The 20,784-nt window shown below is 43.6% G+C and overlaps 9 protein-coding genes across 9 annotated transcripts; 4 read left to right on the top strand and 5 right to left on the bottom strand.

The window, feature by feature from the left end:
• PCOAH_00011650 (Ubiquitin carboxyl-terminal hydrolase a) lies at positions 1 to 3,010 on the top strand (the record flags this gene model as incomplete). The annotated part of the gene is made up of 5 exons (XM_020057974.1): positions 1 to 95; positions 235 to 338; positions 421 to 2,574; positions 2,710 to 2,797; positions 2,920 to 3,010. The coding sequence occupies 5 exons, from the start codon at positions 1 to 3 to the stop codon at positions 3,008 to 3,010; spliced, it is 2,532 nt and encodes an 843-aa protein (XP_019913437.1).
• A 301-nt stretch (positions 3,011 to 3,311) lies between these two features.
• On the bottom strand, positions 3,312 to 4,166 carry PCOAH_00011640 (Ribosomal protein l10; the record flags this gene model as incomplete). Its single annotated transcript, XM_020057973.1, has 1 exon — positions 3,312 to 4,166. One exon carries the CDS (start codon positions 4,164 to 4,166, stop codon positions 3,312 to 3,314), a length of 855 nt encoding a protein of 284 aa, XP_019913405.1.
• A 1,901-nt stretch (positions 4,167 to 6,067) lies between these two features.
• On the top strand, positions 6,068 to 7,147 carry PCOAH_00011630 (Uncharacterized protein; the record flags this gene model as incomplete). Its single annotated transcript, XM_020057972.1, has 1 exon — positions 6,068 to 7,147. One exon carries the CDS (start codon positions 6,068 to 6,070, stop codon positions 7,145 to 7,147), a length of 1,080 nt encoding a protein of 359 aa, XP_019913355.1.
• A 1,212-nt stretch (positions 7,148 to 8,359) lies between these two features.
• PCOAH_00011620 (26S protease regulatory subunit 6B) lies at positions 8,360 to 9,822 on the top strand (the record flags this gene model as incomplete). Its single annotated transcript, XM_020057971.1, has 2 exons — positions 8,360 to 8,578; positions 8,734 to 9,822. 2 exons carry the CDS (start codon positions 8,489 to 8,491, stop codon positions 9,820 to 9,822), a joined length of 1,179 nt encoding a protein of 392 aa, XP_019913608.1.
• Positions 9,823 to 10,230: 408 nt separating this feature from the next.
• Positions 10,231 to 11,175, bottom strand: PCOAH_00011610 (Phosphoglycerate mutase; the record flags this gene model as incomplete). The annotated part of the gene is made up of 1 exon (XM_020057970.1): positions 10,231 to 11,175. The coding sequence occupies one exon, from the start codon at positions 11,173 to 11,175 to the stop codon at positions 10,231 to 10,233; it is 945 nt and encodes a 314-aa protein (XP_019913575.1).
• An 874-nt stretch (positions 11,176 to 12,049) lies between these two features.
• Positions 12,050 to 12,667, bottom strand: PCOAH_00011600 (Uncharacterized protein; the record flags this gene model as incomplete). The annotated part of the gene is made up of 2 exons (XM_020057969.1): positions 12,050 to 12,331; positions 12,461 to 12,667. The coding sequence occupies 2 exons, from the start codon at positions 12,665 to 12,667 to the stop codon at positions 12,050 to 12,052; spliced, it is 489 nt and encodes a 162-aa protein (XP_019913543.1).
• Positions 12,668 to 13,902: 1,235 nt separating this feature from the next.
• Positions 13,903 to 15,844, top strand: PCOAH_00011590 (Uncharacterized protein; the record flags this gene model as incomplete). Its single annotated transcript, XM_020057968.1, has 5 exons — positions 13,903 to 14,497; positions 14,606 to 14,928; positions 15,027 to 15,402; positions 15,480 to 15,672; positions 15,766 to 15,844. 5 exons carry the CDS (start codon positions 13,903 to 13,905, stop codon positions 15,842 to 15,844), a joined length of 1,566 nt encoding a protein of 521 aa, XP_019913603.1.
• A 129-nt stretch (positions 15,845 to 15,973) lies between these two features.
• On the bottom strand, positions 15,974 to 18,037 carry PCOAH_00011580 (Eukaryotic translation initiation factor 3 subunit G; the record flags this gene model as incomplete). The annotated part of the gene is made up of 9 exons (XM_020057967.1): positions 15,974 to 16,003; positions 16,198 to 16,309; positions 16,438 to 16,562; positions 16,760 to 16,825; positions 16,936 to 17,109; positions 17,246 to 17,338; positions 17,464 to 17,597; positions 17,709 to 17,774; positions 18,025 to 18,037. 9 exons carry the CDS (start codon positions 18,035 to 18,037, stop codon positions 15,974 to 15,976), a joined length of 813 nt encoding a protein of 270 aa, XP_019913635.1.
• Positions 18,038 to 19,134: 1,097 nt separating this feature from the next.
• On the bottom strand, positions 19,135 to 20,405 carry PCOAH_00011570 (Uncharacterized protein; the record flags this gene model as incomplete). The annotated part of the gene is made up of 3 exons (XM_020057966.1): positions 19,135 to 19,196; positions 19,323 to 19,778; positions 19,877 to 20,405. The coding sequence occupies 3 exons, from the start codon at positions 20,403 to 20,405 to the stop codon at positions 19,144 to 19,146; spliced, it is 1,038 nt and encodes a 345-aa protein (XP_019913479.1).
• Positions 20,406 to 20,784: the final 379 nt, after the last annotated feature.

Here is a 20,784-nt window from a genome sequence, read left to right as displayed (position 1 = left end):
ATGGCCGACATTAAAAGCATTGTGGCCTGCATTTCGGCCAACATCCGTGAGCCGTCGAAGGATGACGTCATACACTTGGACGAGTGCAGCGTGACGTGAGCAACGCAATGTTGAAAGAGGGCAAGAGGAGCACCCTGTATATGCGTGGCACATTATTATGTGTGGAGTATGCGTTAACGCATGGGTGATTCGTTTGTTTGATCACCGGATTGCCCATTTGTTTTTTCCCCGCAGCGGTTACAAGAACATCTTCGAGGACGGTGTGTTCGTGGACCTGATTTCCTTCGAGAGCTTCGGCCTCAGCTGCCTCAAGTACAACTACAACCGAGCGCAAGAGGGTAGGGGACAGAGTCCATATATCCACGCAGGAAGGTTCTACCTGAATGTTAAGAAAAAAAAAAAAATTGCTGGACAAAATAGAAAAAAGCGAAATAAAAAATCTGACCCTAAACGTGGAAGGAGGCTTCAAGGAAAGTAAGGTATACAACTACCAGTACGAATATGCACTGTACGACTTGCAGACTAACCTTTACATTAGTTTAGATGAAGTGGAAGACGAGAGTGTAAAAAATATATGTAACAAAATAATAAGTCATAAGAATGAGCTGAAAAAGGAGAACCAGAACAAATGGGTGAACGAAATAAAGGAAAGCAAGTATGCAAAGGATCTAGTACAGCTACCAAACATTACAATAAAAAATGAAAACCTCGAATGTGCAGTTTGCAAAGCTAAGAAGAATATATGGCTGAATTTATCCGATGGGTACATAGGATGTGGAAGGAAAATATTCAATTATGGTGGGGGTTGTCTGAACAATGAAGAAGGAGCAGCATTAAAGCATTATTACGAAAGTGGAAAGAAGTACCCCCTAGTTGTAAAACTAGGAACCATCACGAAAGAAGGAGAAGCAGATGTGTTCTCCTACGCGGATGATGAAAACGACAGTGTAATAGATCCCTACATAGATGTGCATCTAAAGAACCTAGGAATTAACATAACAAATTTAAACAAAACGGAGGTTACCACTTTAGAGAAAGAAATAAAAGAAAATCAGAACATTAATTTTTCATCCATACTAGATAAGGATACACAACTTGTATGCAAAGAGGGAAAGGTTGGATTTGTAAACTTAGGAAATACGTGCTATATGAATTGCGCGTTGCAAGTGCTCCTCTCCATTAAAGAGGTCAGCTACAGATATATAGACAACCAGTTAGACTTCCTACTAACCCTGGACAGGAAAAGTAAGACGCATCAAGATATGTTCATTCAGTACGCAAAATTATGCACCCTGATTTTTAAAGAAGACTATATTAACAAGAAAAAAAATTATATAAAAAGGTTTAAGGGAGAATGTGAAAAGAGAAATGTAGACGTAACCTATGACAGCGATGTGGATGAAGAAAATTGCGTAAGCATCAATCCGTCCATGTTTCGAACGTGCCTAAATCAAAAGGGGAACTCCTTCTGCAATAATAACCAGCAGGACATTTTCGAGTTTTTAACCTACCTCCTGAATGAGCTGATCGAAAATGAAAATAATATTTTCCATAGAATCCTAAGCGGGGAAAATGCCAGTAAGAGGAAAATCAACCAGTTAGTAAATATTGAACAGGGGAAGGAAACTAAGAAGAGTAACAACACATCCCCAGCGGGAGGTGCAAACACACAAAAGGATAATGGGCACAAAAGTGATAAGTCCCTCTTCAACCTCTTCACCTTCGAAATGGACCAAACCATCGTAAGTGACGAACATAACGTAAGTAGGAGCTCCTTCCAAAATAACATCCTCTCCTTGGACATCCCCCTGGATAACGCTGTGTTGAAAAAGTTGGAAGAAGAAACTTCACCTACTTCACCCCCCCCCGTAACGCTACTAGACTGCCTCAATAATTTTATAAAAAAGGACTACATTGATGAATACTACAGTGAGGAGAAAAAAACGAAAACCTTAGCTCAGAAGGATATTAAATTTAAGACCTTCCCTCCGTACCTTTTTATTCACATAAAAAGATTTTACGCAGATGAGAACTGGAACGCGAAGAAGATAAATGTTCCCGTTCAGGCAGATGAGTATATCAACTTGGAGTTTATGCGGTCGGAAAATAGTCGTGTCGAGGGGGATAAAAGCAGTGCGTATGGGGAAGGAGGACCAGGGAAAAACTCCACGAATACTGCTCACGCAGGGAAAAACAGCGATGAGTACATCATGAAACAGTATAGGGATCTCTTGGATTCCCTTCTAGACCTCGGATTTGAAAAGGAAAAAGTTTTGGAGGCCATCAGAAAAGTGAAGGTCAAAAATGTCAACAACTGCATTTCCTACATTTATGGAGAAGACTCCGTAGAATTAGACCCGCAAGAAGTCAACCAAGGAACAACGGAGGTCAACTCGGAAAATTTAAATTCCATCGTCAGCATGGGTGTGAACAAGAACGTAGCCATGGCTGCTCTCCTCATAAACAAAAACGACTTGCAAAAATCTATTGATTATATTTTCACCAATATGGACGACCTTACAGAGAGTAAATGCGCCTCGATTGTGAACAGGAACAAGTGCGAAGACGGCATCGGTAGGGAACTGCACCAGAAACGGTCCACATTTGTTAAACGCACAGCATACACGTGTGAGCATTCCACATTTGTGAGAAGCAACTCATCTGACCATTTATACACACCCCTGATCACACCACCTCCCTCCCCCGCAGCAAACTACGAACTGGTCGCTTCCATCGTGCACATGGGAAGTAACGCCAACTCGGGCCACTACATCTGCTACATAAAGGACGATTCTCAGTAAGGATTTACGCCCCCAATGGGGAAATGCTCCTCGTGCTGAAAAAAATAAATGAAAGTTTGAGTGGACCAAAAATATTTTATTTTTATTTTTATTTTATTTTATTTTTTTTTCCCCTAAGGTGGTACGTATACAACGACAACAAGATTGGTCTGTGCGACACGAACAAGGGCAGGGACACGGCATACATCCATTTGTACAAGAGGATCTGAGAAGATTATTATTATTTTTTTTCTTTTGGCGGAATTTCCTTCGCGCAGAGCGTTCAAGAAAGCAACACGGGTGTCCACGTGTATGTCCACGCGTATCTCTGCACCTCCGCCTCCCCACTGTATGTACACTTCATGTGGGCACCGTCTTGATTATGTTTCATTCTAGAAGTTGTGCTCCGTAAGTTAGTGAAGGTCATCCAAAATGTATGTGAAAGTGCACCGAAGGGTTAACATGGACATGGCACGAAAAAAAGTCACGCAGGGTGAATACACAGTTTAGCGTGTCACCTTCCCAATGTAATCACTGTGACTGCCCCGTGTTGGCACCCTTCTGTGTGTGCAAATAAATACCACGCGCTATAGACGCAGGGACCTGCATAATGGAGCGTGGAATATCCCCAATTAATTGGACCAGCTTGTTCACCACTTGCCCAAAATAAAAACTGTGTGTTTTTAAATTTATTAAATTTTCCGTTTCACTTTTGTTCAAAATTGTATTCTCATAAACAGCCATTTTGATAGAGTTGTTTATTTTATATTCCTTATACATTGAACTGAAAGATTTATTTCCATACAGAGTAAAGGCAATATATTTTTCATCCATAATAAACATATAGGTGTTGCTTTCCTTCAGGTAGGGTACGATGGCTTCAAATGGCGTCTTCTCTACAGCTAGCTTCATTAACGTGTTCTTAACCATATGAACACGTACATGTGGTCTGGGCAAATTTATCAACAAATCCATTCTCATATTTGGCGTTAACTTGAAACTGTTGAACTGTATTAATAACTTTGTTACTTTTAAAATTCTTTTTATTTTTCTTATCATTTCGTTTTTCCCTTCTCTCGTGTTTCGATATCCACTACATTTTCTGCTATATATGGAAATTGATTTTTTCTTTTTCCGCCGGCTTATATTTGTATTGCTTATAAAGTGGGGGTTGTCCACATGTCTTATCCTTCCTGCGTTTTTACTCCACTTTGTTATTATCCTTGTGGACGGAGAGGACAACTCAAGGGGCACTTTTACTGCATCGGATTTGTAGACCCATTTGGTATTTTTCCCTGCACAGATGCTTTGCGGACATATCGTGTGAAGCAAGCACAACAGCAGTGTGAGGGACAAGCGTCTACCGCTCACCTCTTTCAAGAACATTATCCCTGCGTCGTTGTATATGTGTACCTGTGGGGAAGCGCCACAGGGGTACATCTCCCCCTGCAGTAGCACCCCCTCTATATTTACACGCGCGTAGGCCTCCTTTTATTCCCCTTAATGAAGAGTGCCTTTAACGTCTCTCACGCAGACATTCACATTTTGCATCGCCTCTGGGGGATTTGACCCACGAATGAACTACTGAGGAGCGGTTTATTTGGTTTGGAAAAACAGAAAAAAATTAATCAGGAGGGTTTGGTAAGTAGCTCGCTACACAGATAAACCATCCATGCACCACCTACGCGGTTATCCCCCCTTTTGTGTACCTACGTCCAGACCTTATCACATTAAAAGATGTGATTTTAAGCTACTCCTATCTGGCACAACGTATGCAGCAACGACGGGGAACACATTCCATCGTTATACGACGCGAGGTGAGTTTTCTCCGCGATGCTCCGATTCTGTTCCTATAAAGGGGGGAATACTCCAGCGCATGGAGAAGCTTAGAAGCTAATTTTCCCGCTTCGTTTTGTTTCCCCTTTTTTCATATATTAATACACCTAAGTGCGGTGTTCCAGCAGGGGGAATCTTCACCAGTAAGCAGTGACATGTAAATGTGTCCGTGTACTCATTGTGGGTGAGTGTGTCGCGGTGCGGACGGGTACGTACATTTGAGGCATGCCAAAGGGAAGCAAAAAAAATAAATAATAAAAAATACAACGCTTTGCAGAGTGCCACAAAAGCGGAAAAACAACAAGAACAAAAAAAAAAAGGACTGACTATGCAGTTGTGGAAGCCCTTGGGGTAACCAGTTGACGGGCCACTTAGCCAACCGGTTAACCATAAAGCAAAGTCCAGCTAGTCCATCTGCACATGTGTTAAAGCAAAAAGGTGGCAGCCATTGCCCCAATTCGTTTCATTCCCCTTAAATGTGTATTCTCTCAATCCGTGTGCAGAAAAAAGGAAAAAAAAACTCACAAAAAAATGCCCATAAAAAAATGGCATTTACACGAACGGGGGAGAAACTGCAAAATGAACGTAAATTCTCAACGACGAAGAGAAGAAAGCACCCCCAATGAACAGCCATTTCGTAAATTCACTTTAAAAGGTAACATATTTGCCTGAACAAGTCATACATTTTTTGCGCATTTATGCGTACCTTTGAGCACTTTTGCCTGATTTTAAGTACTTTTCCATATTTTTTTTTTTTTTTTTTTTTTTTTTTCGCAAAACAGGAACATTCGGCGAAGAGGTGCATATTTTTACGCGACAACACACAGGTGCATATTACATCACGTATACTATTTTTTAAGGGAAAATTTTCAGGTAAAAAAGTTGGAAAAAAAGGAAAAAAGAAAAATACCACCACAGAGTTGTCACATGTAATTGTAGTATTCTATTTTTTTTAAAAATGTGCCACGTTGTTGCATGTATTTACAATTGAACTGCACAAAGTGACATTTTCCACCTCAGAATTATTGATAATATGGTGATCATTTTACATACTGTCCGTACGTTTGTGCACATGCGTGAATGAATTTAATTTTACCAGCGGTATTCCCCTTCTACAAACATTTTTTTTTTCTACACCCGAATTAGTAATTCACACGAGGAAGGGATTAAAATTTGGAACAAAGAAAGAAAAAAAAAACACACACAAGTGTAGTAGGATATTGCGTCTGCACGCTACGTAGGCGTTGCACACGTCGAGCATCTCTCACCGCGAACACCGTAATCGCCCACAATTTTTTTGCCACGCCTGGGGGGAGCGTTTCCAGCGCGGGAGCTCAAATTTGAGTGAAAAAGTCAGCGAAAAGATGCAAAAAGGGGGAAAAAAATAAAGTAGCAAAGCACAATAGCGGAAACAATAGCAACTGCGGGACAAAATACAAACGATTGACTCGATGGGCACAATACACACCCCCGGTGAAGCATGTCCCGTGGGGACGGCAGATACACTGAAGGAGGAGGAGGAAAAAAAAGAGGGACAAAATTTAAAAAGCGACACAGAAGAAGAAAGTGACGACGGCCAAGTGGAAGTAAAAGAGATTTACAATAAAAGCAACTTCATTAATGGGAAAGGTGCCAGGCTGGTTCGAATAATGTCCGAATTTGTGGGAGTCCAAGACGCACTACGAGATGAAGGAATATTTTTCACAGTCGTAGTTTTTGGCTCCTCCAGATCATTAAGTAATGAACAATATCAATCGAGAAAAAAAAAATTGGAAAAAAAACTCACCATATTTAATGACCAAATAAAGAACAACATACCATTAACGGGCACACAGGTAGCAGAATATGAAGGGGTAAAAAAAGGCTTGGAAAAATTACATAAATTAAAATGGACGACAGATTATTATGCAAAAATATATGAGCTTTCAAAACGGCTTACTTTATTTTTTGGGACGGAAGAAGGGCAAAAGGCAGTGAATAATATTTCGATCCATTTGCCAAAGGTACATAGCTTTCTACCAAACAAAAAAGGGGAAAAGAATCCAAACAATTTTACCGTTGCGATATGTACAGGGGGAGGTCCTGGTTTTATGGAAGCAGCGAACAAGGGAAGTAGACACGCCAATGGGAGATCCCTAGGTTTTATGATTACTCTTCCATTTGAAAAAGGAGCGAACAAATATGTAGATGAAAACTTATCTTTCAAATTTCATTATTTTTTTACTAGAAAATTTTGGCTAGTCTATTTATCGCTAGCATTTATTATCCTCCCTGGGGGGTTCGGAACATTAGATGAACTGATGGAGATTCTTACCCTAAAGCAGTGTAAGAAGTTTAAGAGAAATGTGCCTATCATTCTTTTTGGAAAAGACTTTTGGTCTAGCATTCTCAATTTTAAGAAGCTAGCTGAATATGGGCTTATTTCTCAAGAGGATCTAGATTCCATTTTTATTACGGACTGCATTGAGGAGGCATACAACTGCGTCATCAACCATTTGAAGAATGGTTCCTGTGTGTCCGACAAGGTGTGATGGTGAGGAGGGGTCCCTCCTTGGAACAGGATCTATTCACCATCTATTCATCATCTATTCATCATCTATTCATCATCTATTCAATATCTATTCACCCTCTCTGTTGTGTCGAAGCAACACTGGGTTCCGCTCCCCCACGGCGGGATCAGCTTAACAACCCGTTTGAATACAACCGTTGTGTTTGCTTTATCTGTTGGGGTGTATTGAATTCGCTCCCCTCGTAGGTGCCACATCAGGTCGCATGGGTAAATACATGTGTATGGGGCGGAAGAAGGACCATGCGGGTACTTAATTTGTAGCGCCACATTAAAATAAAATAATGTATTAGTGCATTAATTTTTTCTTTTTTTAATATGCATTTTATGGTACATTCCACATTGTGTAAAAGGAGAGAAAAAAAAAACTTCACCATGTGTTCCCGCTTCGTCCTTTTCACCTTTCCCTAAAAACTTTTTTCAAAATTCGTTAATTAGATTTGCTCCTAAAAGGTAAGTTATCGCCATTGGCGTGGATATAATTCTGCGTTGCCGCGTAGGTGTTCGTCCAAACGGCAAAAATGGTTATCGGGTGGGGGGGGGAAGCACTGCCTCGGGCAGTTCCCTCTGTCCTTTCGCTGTGTTATGGTGAATGTTGCAGGACGGCGAATACATCACATGCGTATATATATATATATATTTGCCCACGTTGTGGCAGCACCAGGCAACTGCGTTCGCGCTTACACTCCGTGTGCAGATGTGCCGTCGGTTGGTTGAAGGAGGAACAGGAAGGATAAAACGGTTGCAAGTTGGTCACAGCGAAAATGGTGAAATTTGATCAGAAAGGTCGGTCCTGTTTTTTTTCATTTTTTCCCCTTGTTGGTGAAATTGCGCGTGACCGAGAAACGGTTAACCCATGGAACGTTTTTGTATGCACAGAGTGTACGTGATATGAGTACGGCGGGTGCGCGGGAATTTGTTTCGCACTTGGTATATTTCACGGTGATTTTCACTTCGCAGCTTCCTTCCTTTTTTGCCGTCAATCAAATGGAATGCTTTGCGAACGGTGGGCCATTCCAGAGGGGTATACTTTACTTTGCCATGCCTTTGCTTAATTTTTAATTTTTTTTTAATTCTTTTTTTTTTTTTTTTTTTTTTACCATTCCGTTTTGATGCCCTTCTGGGGAATTCTTCAGAAGGACTACCACAGAAAAAAGGAGAATAAAAAAAAGAAAAAAAGGAGCAGACTTTGACGAAGCAGCATTTTCTTAGCATCTCTCCCTGCCTGAAAGGATGTCCTGAAAGAAGCGTTCGACCAAGTAGTCGAGAAAATTAAAAGGTTTTTTAAAAAAAAAAAACGAAAAAAATGGATAGTATTAGCAAGTACCTGAAGGAGGAGGACTACTACATTAAGCTAAAAATATTGAAGAAGCAAATTGACATCCTGAACATACAGGTGGGTGTTCGTGTGTGGGTGCAAACCACCCAACTCGGTGAATACTCATCGCGTTGGGTGGTTGTACAGGTGGGGGATATGCGCGTGAAAATCCCCACCTAATCTGCGCTCCTTTTTACCATTGTTGTGTCCCTTTACCGTTGTCACCCCCGCAGGAGGAGTACATCAAGGAGGAGCACAAGAACCTGAAGAGGGAGCTGATCAGGTCGAAGAACGAAATAAAGCGCATACAAAGCGTGCCGCTCATCATAGGGCAATTTCTGGACATAATAGATAACAACTATGGGATTGTGAGCAGCACGGCGGGGTCGAACTACTACGTTCGAATTCTTTCTACCCTGAATAAGGAAGATTTGAAGCCATCCGTCAGCGTGGCGTTGCACCGACATAGCCATTCTATCGTGAATATACTTCCATCCGAGTCGGACAGCAGCATACAGCTACTACAAATGAGTGAGAGACCAAATGTGAAGTATACAGATTTGGGAGGACTAGACACACAGAAGCAGGAAATGAGAGAAGCCGTTGAGTTGCCTCTAAAGAGTCCAGAGTTGTATGAAAAGATCGGAATAGAACCCCCTATGGGGATCCTAATATATGGACCTCCAGGTACAGGGAAGACAATGCTTGTTAAAGCAGTAGCGAATGAAACACAAGTTACCTTTATCGGTGTTGTGGGTTCTGAATTTGTACAAAAGTATTTAGGAGAAGGTCCAAGAATGGTTAGAGATGTGTTCAGATTAGCCAGAGAAAATTCTCCTTCCATTATTTTTATTGACGAGGTAGATGCAATAGCAACAAAAAGATTTGATGCCCAAACAGGAGCAGACAGAGAGGTCCAAAGAATTCTTCTGGAACTGCTGAACCAAATGGATGGCTTCGACAGGTCCACTAATGTGAAGGTCATCATGGCCACCAACAGGGCAGATACATTAGATCCTGCGTTGTTAAGACCGGGGAGACTGGATAGAAAAATTGAGTTCCCTCTCCCGGACAGGAAACAAAAAAGACTCATTTTTCAGACCATTATTAGTAAGATGAACGTCAGCAGCGATGTAAACATAGAAAACTTCGTTGTGAGGACCGATAAGATAAGTGCTGCTGACATTGCTGCCATTGCACAGGAGGCAGGCATGCAAGCCATACGGAAGAACCGTTATATCATCACGGCCAACGATTTTGAGCAAGGCTACCGTACGCACGTCCGCAAGCAGCTGCGTGATTATGAGTTTTACAACATATAGGTGGAATAGCGGTCAGCTGCACAGGGGCATGGACACCCTTGCGGTCTTTTCGACATTTATTTTGGGGTCATTTTTTTGCCCCCCATTTGGACCACCTATTTAAGCCTTTTTTTTTTGCACCTTTTTCTCGTTACAGAGGTACCACCTCCCTTCCAACTAACTGCCACAATAAATCGTTTTCACTATTATGCATAAGTCTGTTCATCCGTCTAGGGATGTTTTTTTCTTTTACCGTTTGCACCCGCTATACGGTGGGGAAAAAAGAAGGGGCACAAAAAAAAGGGAGCCCCTTCCATGGGGTGTGAAAATGGGAATCTGGGCAGGTGTGGCATGCGTGTAACTCGTCCACGTCTTCACCTGGGTAAACACTCCGGTGGTGAGTCGAGCCACACGTTGGTCATTCCCCCCTCAGAAGTAGGTGACGCTGTCGAAGGGGAGGTGCGAAACGGAGCCGAACTCACGAAGAACGACGGAGCCCTCGTCGTCCAAAACGAGCCAAGTAATTCCGCAGTTGTAGCTTGAAAAACGTAGCCAAGCGAATAGAGGAAGTTGTAAAGCTCTGCATAGAAAGTACCGAATGACATTCCCATGGCAAATCACCAACTGGTATTCATCTTCTTCCCCAGGAGGTTGGTAAAAGTAGCTCTCATACGCTTTATTGATTCTTTTATTATCCACTTGAATTTTATTGCTATCGAATTTGGAGCTTTTAGGAATAGGGTCAGGTAAATAAGGAGTGCCTTCATTTAAGTTCGGGTCATTTATTAGCTGAGCGTTGGGAAAATACTTACTAATAATTTCTGCTGTCTCTTTTGCCCTAATTAAATCTGAGTGGTAAATTACACTGATCTTTTTGTCTTTTAAAATATCCTTAAGTTTTTTTCCTGTCATTTCTGCTTGTTTACATCCCTCCTTTGTTAATTTTTTTGCGTTCTCATCAGTTGCGTTTTTTCGTATGTACTGTCCATGTCGAACGAGTATTATATTTTTCGACACATGTTTTTTTTCTCTCTTTCCTTCTTTTTTTTCTTTCAACTTATTTTCGATAGTTTTTACATACGGGTTGTAGGAGTAATCGTACTTGTGGTTCCATTTGTAAAGGACATAGTTTTCGTATACGTAGGTCAGTGCGACCGAGAGGGCCACGGATGTGACTGCTGTGCAGAGGACATACTTTCCCTTGCCCTCCTTGCCGTACTTTCCCTTCTCTCCACTTGCCCCTGTGCTAAAGGTTCGCTTCGCCTGCAGGTTGCCTCTTAGGTTAGCCCCCAAGTTAGCCCTCAGGTTACCTCCCAGGTTGGCTACTACATTTTTCCCGAGACTTATTTTGCTCACCAGGTTGTAGTATCGCATCTTCGCTCCGGGGGGGAAGCTACCACTGAAGGAGGAACTACCACTAAAGGGGAAACTACCAATGTGTATGTGTATGTGTATGCGTGTGTGTGTGTGTGTTTGTGTGCGGGGGGAGGGCTTACTCCTTTGCGCTTATTGTTCGTACTGCTTCTTACTGGCAGTGCCTTCTGTTAGTTACGGGGGGTACTCATCAGAAGATGATCAGTGCGCTCTTCGTACATTTATTTGTTCGTTCGTTTGTTAATTCGTTTATACATTCGTTCGCTTATTCGTTCGTTCACCCTCTCTGGGGCGGCTCATTTTTGCGCGCTCCTTTTTCCTCGCCCAAGTGCAATAGCGTGCCACGCGGGGCGCTCAAAAAATTCCTCCAAACGGGATGGCAATACCTCCGTTAGGGCACCTTGCGTGGGAGAAAAGTAAGAAGCAGGGGAAACGCGCAGCAAAGCAGGGAAAGCGAAACACAGTTCACCAATGCTTTAGTCCCATTCTGTCACTGGTGTAAGCCGCTTGAGGGGGACACCTTTACTCGGCCAAGAGACCACCCCGCCGATAAGCAGTCAATGTGCCCCCCTTCACCGAGCTACGCAGCTCACTTTACGCAAAAATAATACCTAATGGGACCATGCCCATAATAAGGAAACACAGTTCAGTGAGAAGTGGCTAGTCGGTTGTTAACGCAACGGGATGAACGAGAAACGTGGAAAAAAAAAAAAAAAAAAAAAAATCCCCCACTATGTATGGATATCACAGTAGGGTGTGTGGGGACACCACGAGGAAAGGAAGTACGTCCGTTTCTAAATGGAGCAAATTTAATTCACATTCGCAAAAGGGGAAGGGACACCCCCTATGACGACTTTCTGCCTTTATGGTCCCCTCACTGGACAATGCCCTCCAGGACGTTCTTCAGGTCCATTTTAAAGGCACTCATAACCACTTGGTTGAATATGTGCGTGGGTTTGTCGTAGGAGCAGTTCTTCTCGAGCAGGTTGTACGAGTTTAAACTTCCCGTGGAGTTAAACACAAAGTTGGGACTCTTCTTTAAGTGGAAAACCATGTTGACGTCAGGGTCTCCGTAGTAATTTCTGAAATAGCCATCCTTGTGAAATACGAAGGGGGTGTGGTGCACGCTCTGCATGCTGTTCGTGAACTTCCGGAGCTGTGCGGGGGTAATCGGTGTGGTAAAATGTGTAGCGAAGGTGTAGAATGTGTGACAACGGTGTAGCGGTTACGTAGCTGTCACGTAGCACTGGTGTAGCCTGTGCAGCTGCCGCGGGGGGACACCTACCTGGTCGTCCACTATCTTGTTGGTATATTTATGAATTAGAAAATGAAAGAAAGGAATATACGTGCGGTGGCCAGTTTCCCAATATATATTATTCTGTTGCAAAAAATAGGGGTGCTCTCCTGTATCCCCTGACTTGAGGGAGTTCCCAATGAGGTCATCGATTTCTGCCTTTCCTAGGGCCTGCACCTGTCCGTCGTTCCTAGCCATTGTTGCTTTGCGAAGTTGTGAAGAGGCTGTTCGTGCTACTGGGGCGAATGTTACCCCTAAGTTGCGCTACACAACGGAACACGGCTAAACTAAGTACTCGCCCAATTGTGCCAACTTTGAGGACTCCCTGTTGTAGATATGCCGACAGGGAGGAAAACACAGCTCGCAAAAGGGTACTCTACTTTATCAAGTGGGAATTTCCCAAATGGGGAAATAAAAAAAAAAAAAAAAAAAAAAAATTATTGGCTGTTCATAATAAAAAAATAGCTGTTTTTTTTTTTTTTTTTTTTTTTAAAATTGTGTCAGTTACAGCCTCACCATTTTTGCGAACTCAGGGGAATACGCAACGTGGCGCCTTTCGGAATTCACTGCATTTACTGCCTTAACCCGTATTGCGCATTCTCCTCGGTGTTACAAAAAAGAGCCTCACACTTGGGTCCTCCTATTCCGATCTGCACAGGGCACCCATGGCAATACACACGTGCTATGTACATTACGCCTCAGAGTTGTGCTCTTTTTTTTTTCTGTTTTCCACTAGGCAGTATTTTTCCAGCTACTAAAAAAAAAAAAAGCAAAGTGTTGTTTTTTTTTTGAAGCCAATCCAAGTTGATTAAGGAAGGGCTTTTCTCCTCTCCCGATGCGATGAAGTCCTTTGTGGCACCTCGGGCGATGGGGGCGAAAGTCCCTTTTACACGCCCTCCCCTGATTGTCTTGCCGCTCAGTTTAGATGCACCACTCGGGGCTTCACCCGGGGTGGGCAATGCGCAGAAGCGCCCAAGTGGCAAAGCAACCATGGAGTAACCAAGCGGAACCAATCACAAAAACAATCACGAAACAATCACGAAAACAATCATGAAACTTGGCCAGAAGGAACACACATGAAGGAGAAGCCCCCGTGAAATGAGCACACCCAGAAGAAAAACAAAAAAGGTTGCCAAATCGAGCCGCTTGATCTGCACACACTTGTGAACAGATTGCAAGGGAAAAACCCTTTTAACAATTTTTTTTTTTTTTTTTTCCTAAAAGGGGTTTCCCCAGGGAGTACTAAAAAGAGCCCTTAAAGTTACACCTCCTGGAAGGACGACTTTACCTTCTTCCATCTTGGCAAATTCTGTTGCGCTCGTTTGACGCATCTGAGGGGGGCTGCACACCCAGCTACGCTTGGTTAACTGCTTCCCCTACCCGAGTGGGAATCTCACCCCTCCTTTCCTTGTCCCTCCCCTGTTAAGCACCCCATGGCAGAGAAAAAAGTAGACGAGTCTCCATTTTTGCAAAAAATGGAAAACTTCGAAATAGCAGATGGGAAGAATAAGAAGGGGCCCAGGGGGGAAGTGAAAAACGTGTATCGGAGTCTGGACAACGAGTTCAACTTTGAAAACGAGGAGGTGACTCCGGAGGGGGAAAAGCCTGCAGTTGTGAACGAACCTGTTGTGAACGAACATGGTGTGAACGAGCCTGATGTGAATGAACCTGCTGCGAGGCAGACGGGAAAGAGCGACGCAAACATACGGACCATAAAAATCAACCGGAAGAATCTCAAAAAATTATTTAGCAGCCAGTTCTTCACGCAAACACTGACCGATGACTCAAGTACCAATTCGATCAGCGAGCTAAAAATGAGCAAGCGCTATGCCACCGGGGAGTTCTTTAAGGCTCTTTTTCTTTTCACTCTATTTCTAACGACCTCCTACTTTGCCTTTTTTTACATTTACAAGAACTACTTTGGGAAGAGCCACCTGTGTGGGAATTTGGATCTTTACAATTACAAGTACGAGAATCAGGTTCGCTTCGTCCCCAGCGTTAGTGGTGCAGGGCATTACGTCTTCACGGGTAAGTCAACAAGTGGCAAGGTGAATCCGTTCCTCATCGTAGGGATACTTTTTGTATGGTTGTCTCACCACACTGATTTGCTCCTTTTCTTCCCCCCCCTTATCGCAGGAAAATTCCCCTTCGACGTCATAACGCACAAGGTGAGAAAGGAGGCCCTAAAGGAAAGTATGAACGAAGAGCTGGAAAAGTACAACCAGGAGAACCCACAGAAGAATCCTCTCGAGAAAATCAAAGACCTAGATGAACACCCCATACAGATCCTGTCCTTTCTCAAACACAACAATAAGATGAAGTGCGAGAAAAATATTTTTGACCTGTACAGACCCTTTTACTTAAAGTCGACTAACGTGGATATCAGCCAGAAGAACTTTATCCTGAGTGAAGTAAACTATAGCTTCATCACCAATCCGTACAGCGTGCCTGAGGGAAAGGTAAGCATTGGAGAGGAGAGGTGCGGCACATCGAGGGAAGAGTTACCTTGCAATTGCGTGGCCCCAACTTTGTGTTGCGTATTTTCCCCCACATGCAGCTCTACGCAGAAGTGGCCAACCTCATGAAGAAGAGCGAAGCGAAGAATAAAATTTGTTACATGACTTCATATTTGAATTCCTTGCGGGGCGACAAGGGGATGGATGTAGGAAGAGTCCTCAGTGAGGGAAGTGCCCCCACTCCAAACACAGAGCAGACGACGGAGAACGAGGTTCCATCCAGTGAGGTTCCCAACAAGGCAACGGAAATCATCACGGCAGCCGTCGAAGGTGCAAAAAAATTCTTAAAGGGAACACCATCTATTGGAGAAGAACAGGTCCTACAGAAGAAGGCCAACGAGTTGGGGGGGGGAGGCTACTTCAGCGGTATGTTGCAACCCCCCAAAAGGAAGATCGTCTACCTGTACGATTATTACGGTTAGAGTGATGATGAAACAATTAAACATGACCCCTCCTTCTAATAAGGGTTTTATTTTTTGCCTCCCTTTCTTCAGGGCAATTTTTTTTTCTTTTTTTCCATCTTGTCCACCTCCCCATCATCCACGCAGACAACAACTTCGTCGACCTGCTCGTCGCCATCTATAACATGCAGTATGGAAATGCGTTCAGCGATTTTAAGACATACTGGGAAGACTTAAAGAGGAAGTTCAAGGTGATCAGCCCGGAGGAAATCTACCTGCTCGAGTGGTTAGTGTGCCAAATAAAAAATGGTTTGCATTACTCATTCGTTAACTGCTCACCCGTCTGCTACTAACCGTCTTTTCCACCTTCCCTCCACAGGTACTGCCTTGGCGTGAATTACAACTTAATTGAAAATAACAATCATTTCAAGTTAAACTGCGTTGATCTTTTAAAATAGGGGCAGAAAAAAAAAAAAAAAAAGAAAAAAAAACGAAGCAAAGAAAAGCATTGCAAAGTAAAGCATTGCAGAGTAAAACGTTGCAGCGTAATACTGCCCGACGAAGCTACCACGCGGGAAGTCGTCTCCTCATCGGTTGGACGGCTTGGCCCATTCCACCTGCGCAAAAAAAAAAAAAAAAAAAAAAAAAAAAAAAAAAATATAATATAATAATCAGCGAGCATCCCATTGGAAGCGCGCATAATAGCACACTGACTACACACACTCGCCGCAATGGGTGTGCAGACTGCACTTGCTCCATTTCCTCGTGCTGGTCGAAGCCGAGCCACCCCATGGAGCCCATTTCCACTTACGCTTAGCAACAGGTTTTCAAATCCGTGCCTGTTCAACTTCTCGATGGCCCTCTTTGCTTCTTCCCTATTGGAATAAGTGATGAAGGCGAATCCCTTCGAATTTTGCGTTTCCCTGGAAAAAAAAAATATATATGCAATATCGGCCACATTTCTCTGCATACTAAACGGACGCGCAGCATATCCATGTATGTATCCACACGCGCTTTCGCTTTCGCTTTCGCCTTCGCGTTGAATCCTTACTTATGCTTGGCCAGGAACATACGCGATATTTGCCCAACTCTTCCAAACAAATTGGACAACTCGCTTTCGTTGACTTCCTCGCTTAAGTTCGTCACACGAACAGTGCACTCCTTGTTTTGCGTATCCTTCGGGGGGGAGGAAAAAAAAAAAAAAAAAAAAATATACATATATATATATATATATATATATGATGGTTGGTTCATCAAATGGGACATAAAAACGGAACTTGAACATGTGTTTTCCCTTTTGCAACACGGATTGAGTCGGACGCTGGAGGAGCCTTCCCCTTCAACGTGCACAAAAATGGGACGAGGAAACCTACGTGTGATCGATAGAATAGCATCTCCCTCTTGACGCCCAATTTGTTGGGATCCTCCGGTTTAACTTCCTGCAAAGGGGACGTAGAAAAAAAAGGGGGAATATAATCCAATCAAGGGAATGCCCCAAAACGGAGCAACAAAAAGTATAGTGCATCACATCGCCAGCGCATGAGGGTACCTCCACATCTTCATCCTTAAATATTTTAAATCTGTTTTTCAAATCCTTGGCTGTCTTGTCGGCCTGCTCCGTAAACAGGTAGTCGTACTCTGTTCCCTTAAGGAAGTCCATGAGGTTGTTCTTGGGGACTTCAATGTTTACAACGTCCGTGGGTTCGACTATGACGGAGCTGCACTGTAAAGTGGGGGAAGGCAGACAAACGGGGGGGTGAGGTTATGTCTCTGTGCAAGCGGTATGTTGTCACGTAAAGAAGTCGAATGAGTAGTCCGCTTGGCACTCCATTCGGTGCATGGTGTACGTCACTCCTTACGGTGTCGATGTTGAAGTTCTTCAAGTTGAGTCTGTTGTTGATTTCCTTGTTGAGTTTTTTTTTTATGACCACTTCTTTTATTTTCTTGGTGACCTGTCGGGGGGGTGCGTACAAAAATAATGTAGGGTACATGCAAGATTCGTTCACCGGTTCAGGGTTCAGTGTTCAGTGTTAGATTGGTGGTATGCGATTGCCCTTGCAGTGGGCGATTGGCCTACCTTCACCGTTTGCTTCTTCAGATTCTCCGAATACTTGGTGACGACCTTGATCCCATTTTCGTAGTTGGTGAAGTAGGACAACTTTTTGTTACTTTCCTGGTCATCCTCTGCGTCTATGTCTTCCCATTTTTGTTCTGCAAAAAAAAGGGACGTAAAAATATGTTGGTGGGATAGAATAATCAATACGAAAGGGAAGCCCATTAAAAACAGGTACGTGCATTCCTTTTTAAATTCACTAAACTTACTGTTTTCAATTTCATTCTGCGAATCTTCATCTTCTAAGTCGATGTCCACCCAGTTTTTCTTCTCTGCTAAGGGGGGGAAGGAAGGGGAAGTGTGGTATGCACAAGGGGAAAAAGAAAGATGTAAAAAAAAAAAAAAAAGATCAACGCAGGGGGGGGAGAGGTCCCTATGCAACTGTGTCATCATGGTATTCTCATCGAGTCAACATTTTCATCCCCTTCCGTCAGTCTGTTCCCCTTCCCATTTTTGCCATTCCATTTGGCACGGGGTTTTTATAAACAGTAGGAGGAACAACACAGCTTGGTATGACGTGGTTACCTGCTTGTATCATCTTGGCGTTGCTGACGCAGCAGCAGAGGAGTTAGAAAGTCTCTCTTACGGGAAGCAGTTTTTTTTTTCCTACGCATATGCAAACGAATTCGTTATAGCATATGCTTTATGCTCAAACGCGCAAGTGTACATGTGACTGCCAAAGGAAATGTATCTTTTGGTCATCGTAAATTTCCCTTTGCCTTGTGGCTTTTTCTTGGTTTTCCTCCTCAGCAATTTTTTTTTTTTTTTTTCACAACATGGTAAAGCAAAATGTTAAACAGTTAGCTAAGTCGCGTTGCCAAGCGGTGCTCCGTTAGAAAAAAAAAAAAAAACAGTTCCCATTCGGGGAGAGGCCAATGAAGCGGCAAAGGAAGGGGGCAACGGAGCAGCTAATTTAGGTACATGCTGAACAACGCGGGGGAAAGTCGTCCCTTGGAGTCGCCGTTCCGCTATGCAGTCAACCTCGGAAACGCGCAACGGGGCGTAGGGGGATTTTTTGGGGGGAACTCTTTTCCCCTCATGATGGCGCGGGTATCTTACGGTTCACGTGGTTTCCCTGTTCTGCTTTACTACCTTCAAGCGCGTCGAGTCTCCCTTGCGCGCGCAGCCAAACGGTTAAATAAATCTCACGCACATCACCAAGTGGGCAAATTAAAAATGCGAAGAGGTAAAATCAGACCCCTGCAGCGGTAAAAACACCGTGCGTGTTGGCGTCGCCCCATTTGGGAAAAAAACTCCCCAGGGGGGAAGAACACACCACCTGCGAACGGGTGAACAAACCAACGTCTTTGGCAAAGTTGACACAAAGGGCCGTAAAGCAAACGTACGGCTAGCTGTTCATTATGGTATACACGATCATGCGGTAAGGAGTGAGCGAAAAAAAAAAAAAAAAAAAAAAAAAAATTAACAAAGGGACAAGTTCATAGCGTGGTAAAAACGGAAAGCGCAACATTCCAAGTTGTTCCTTTTTTCATTTGTTGTTTTTTCCGTGCGGGGTTCCCTCAACATATATGTGCCCACTTTAGCCTGAAAGTTGGGCCACTGAAACGATCAAGGTGATGCTGAACGGGGGAGGGGTGGAAATAAAAATATTCTCCCTCCTTTTGTGCGCATTACCTTGCTGGTCTACTGGCACATGAGGATCTGCTGGTAGGAGGCGGACAGGATGTTTGTGAGACCTGCAGGGGGAAACAAAAAGGGGGTAGACATGTGTTGACTCGGTGTAGCGGTACAACGGTACAGTGTAACGGGGCGCAGTCCCTTCGCGACGCCGCTGTTCATGACAGATGGTTTGTTTTACTCACCCGGAAAGAGCATCCCCCGGGGAACGAAAAAAAAGGAAAAGTGGAAGAGCATATACACCGCCTTCCACGGAGACAACAGGAAACAAATGGACAGATAAAGGAAGAGACGCTTCACATAAGGGGGGTAGTTGGCATACTTGTACAGGATAAAAAAAAACAGGGAAAATTTAACAACGGACTTTATGTCGCCTAGGTAGTAGAAGTTGAGAAGCTCCTTGAATCTATCGACTAGCTGATCACTCATTAGTGGAAAGTCCACCCCCAAACGGAGGAGCAGCTTTTTCCTATCCACGTGTCGCAATTCCTCTATTTCTTTCTTTACTTTATCCAAGTTTACCCCCTTAGCATGTACCATTTTGGGGAATCCTTTATCAAATGCGCTGAACGAGTTAGCAATGTCCTCCTCACAAACCACATAGTTTTTTTCCTCCAATTGGTCTAGCAGCTTTTTATATTCTTCAAGGAGAACTAAATAACTAACATACTTGATTTTCTGTTCCATTTTTTTTTTTTTTTTTTTTTTTTTTTCCATTCATTGGTTGAATTCTCTTCACGTGAGGGAAAAATATGCGGCAGCATCGTTACGAGGGTTAAATTTAAAAGGTGAATTTTTATGCCTTTTGTTAATTTTTTTATCACCACGTTATCAGCTAGCGATTTTCCTTGGTACAAAATTTGCTGCAAGGATGCGGGGATTCCGTGGGTCCATTCAATCTGCTGCTTAATGTCTCGCACACACTGATTTTCGTTCACCGTCAGGAGGAAGCTGTTGCGGAAGGCGTCCCACTGGTCGTAGCAGCTGATTAGGATGTTCCATCGGCCAGGGGGGTTGTTCTGATTGGCAAAATTGTGTTTATCCGTGGGGCTACACTTATCTGCGCTGGTATACGCCTTAATTGGCTCGTTCTCCCCCTTGCGTAGCTTGCGTGGCAACATCCCGCTGGCTGACACGTCCATGAGACAACTTCTCTGCAAGGGCCTACCGTGTTGGTACCTGCTCAGTTTGACGCTATTGCATATGGACACTAGAACGAGGCAACACAGGCAAATCGCGGCGTTCCAGCAGACGCCTTTCCCAACCATTTTACGGCGCTCTCTCACGCGTTAGTTTGGCTGTGTGAAGGGCGGCTTCCCCGAATTGCTCGGCTTTGTGCCGCGGAGCTGCCTGACCCCACACACCTGTGCATCAGTACATGAATGTACACATGTGCTTCTGCTCCCGCTTGTGCTGCCGACCGCGCCTCGGTTGGAATACCCCCTCCAAGGGCTTCACTGCTGCATTTCGCTTTTTGTGCCAGTTTGTCGTATCTGCCTTCTTTCTCCTTTCCTTTCCGCTAAAACTTCCTACCGGTCAAGCGGAAAAAAGGAGTTTCACCAGGGCGGGTGCTTCGTCGTAACATGGTGAGAGTGGAGTTCAACATGCAGCGATCCTTCGGAAATAAGCCAACGGGCCACCATAAAA

The sequence above is a fragment of the Plasmodium coatneyi genome, chromosome 5 (assembly GCF_001680005.1).
Source record: "Plasmodium coatneyi strain Hackeri chromosome 5, complete sequence".
NCBI classification, from domain to species: Eukaryota; Apicomplexa; class Aconoidasida; order Haemosporida; family Plasmodiidae; genus Plasmodium; species Plasmodium coatneyi.
This window is presented reverse-complemented; position numbering and strand designations above follow the sequence as displayed.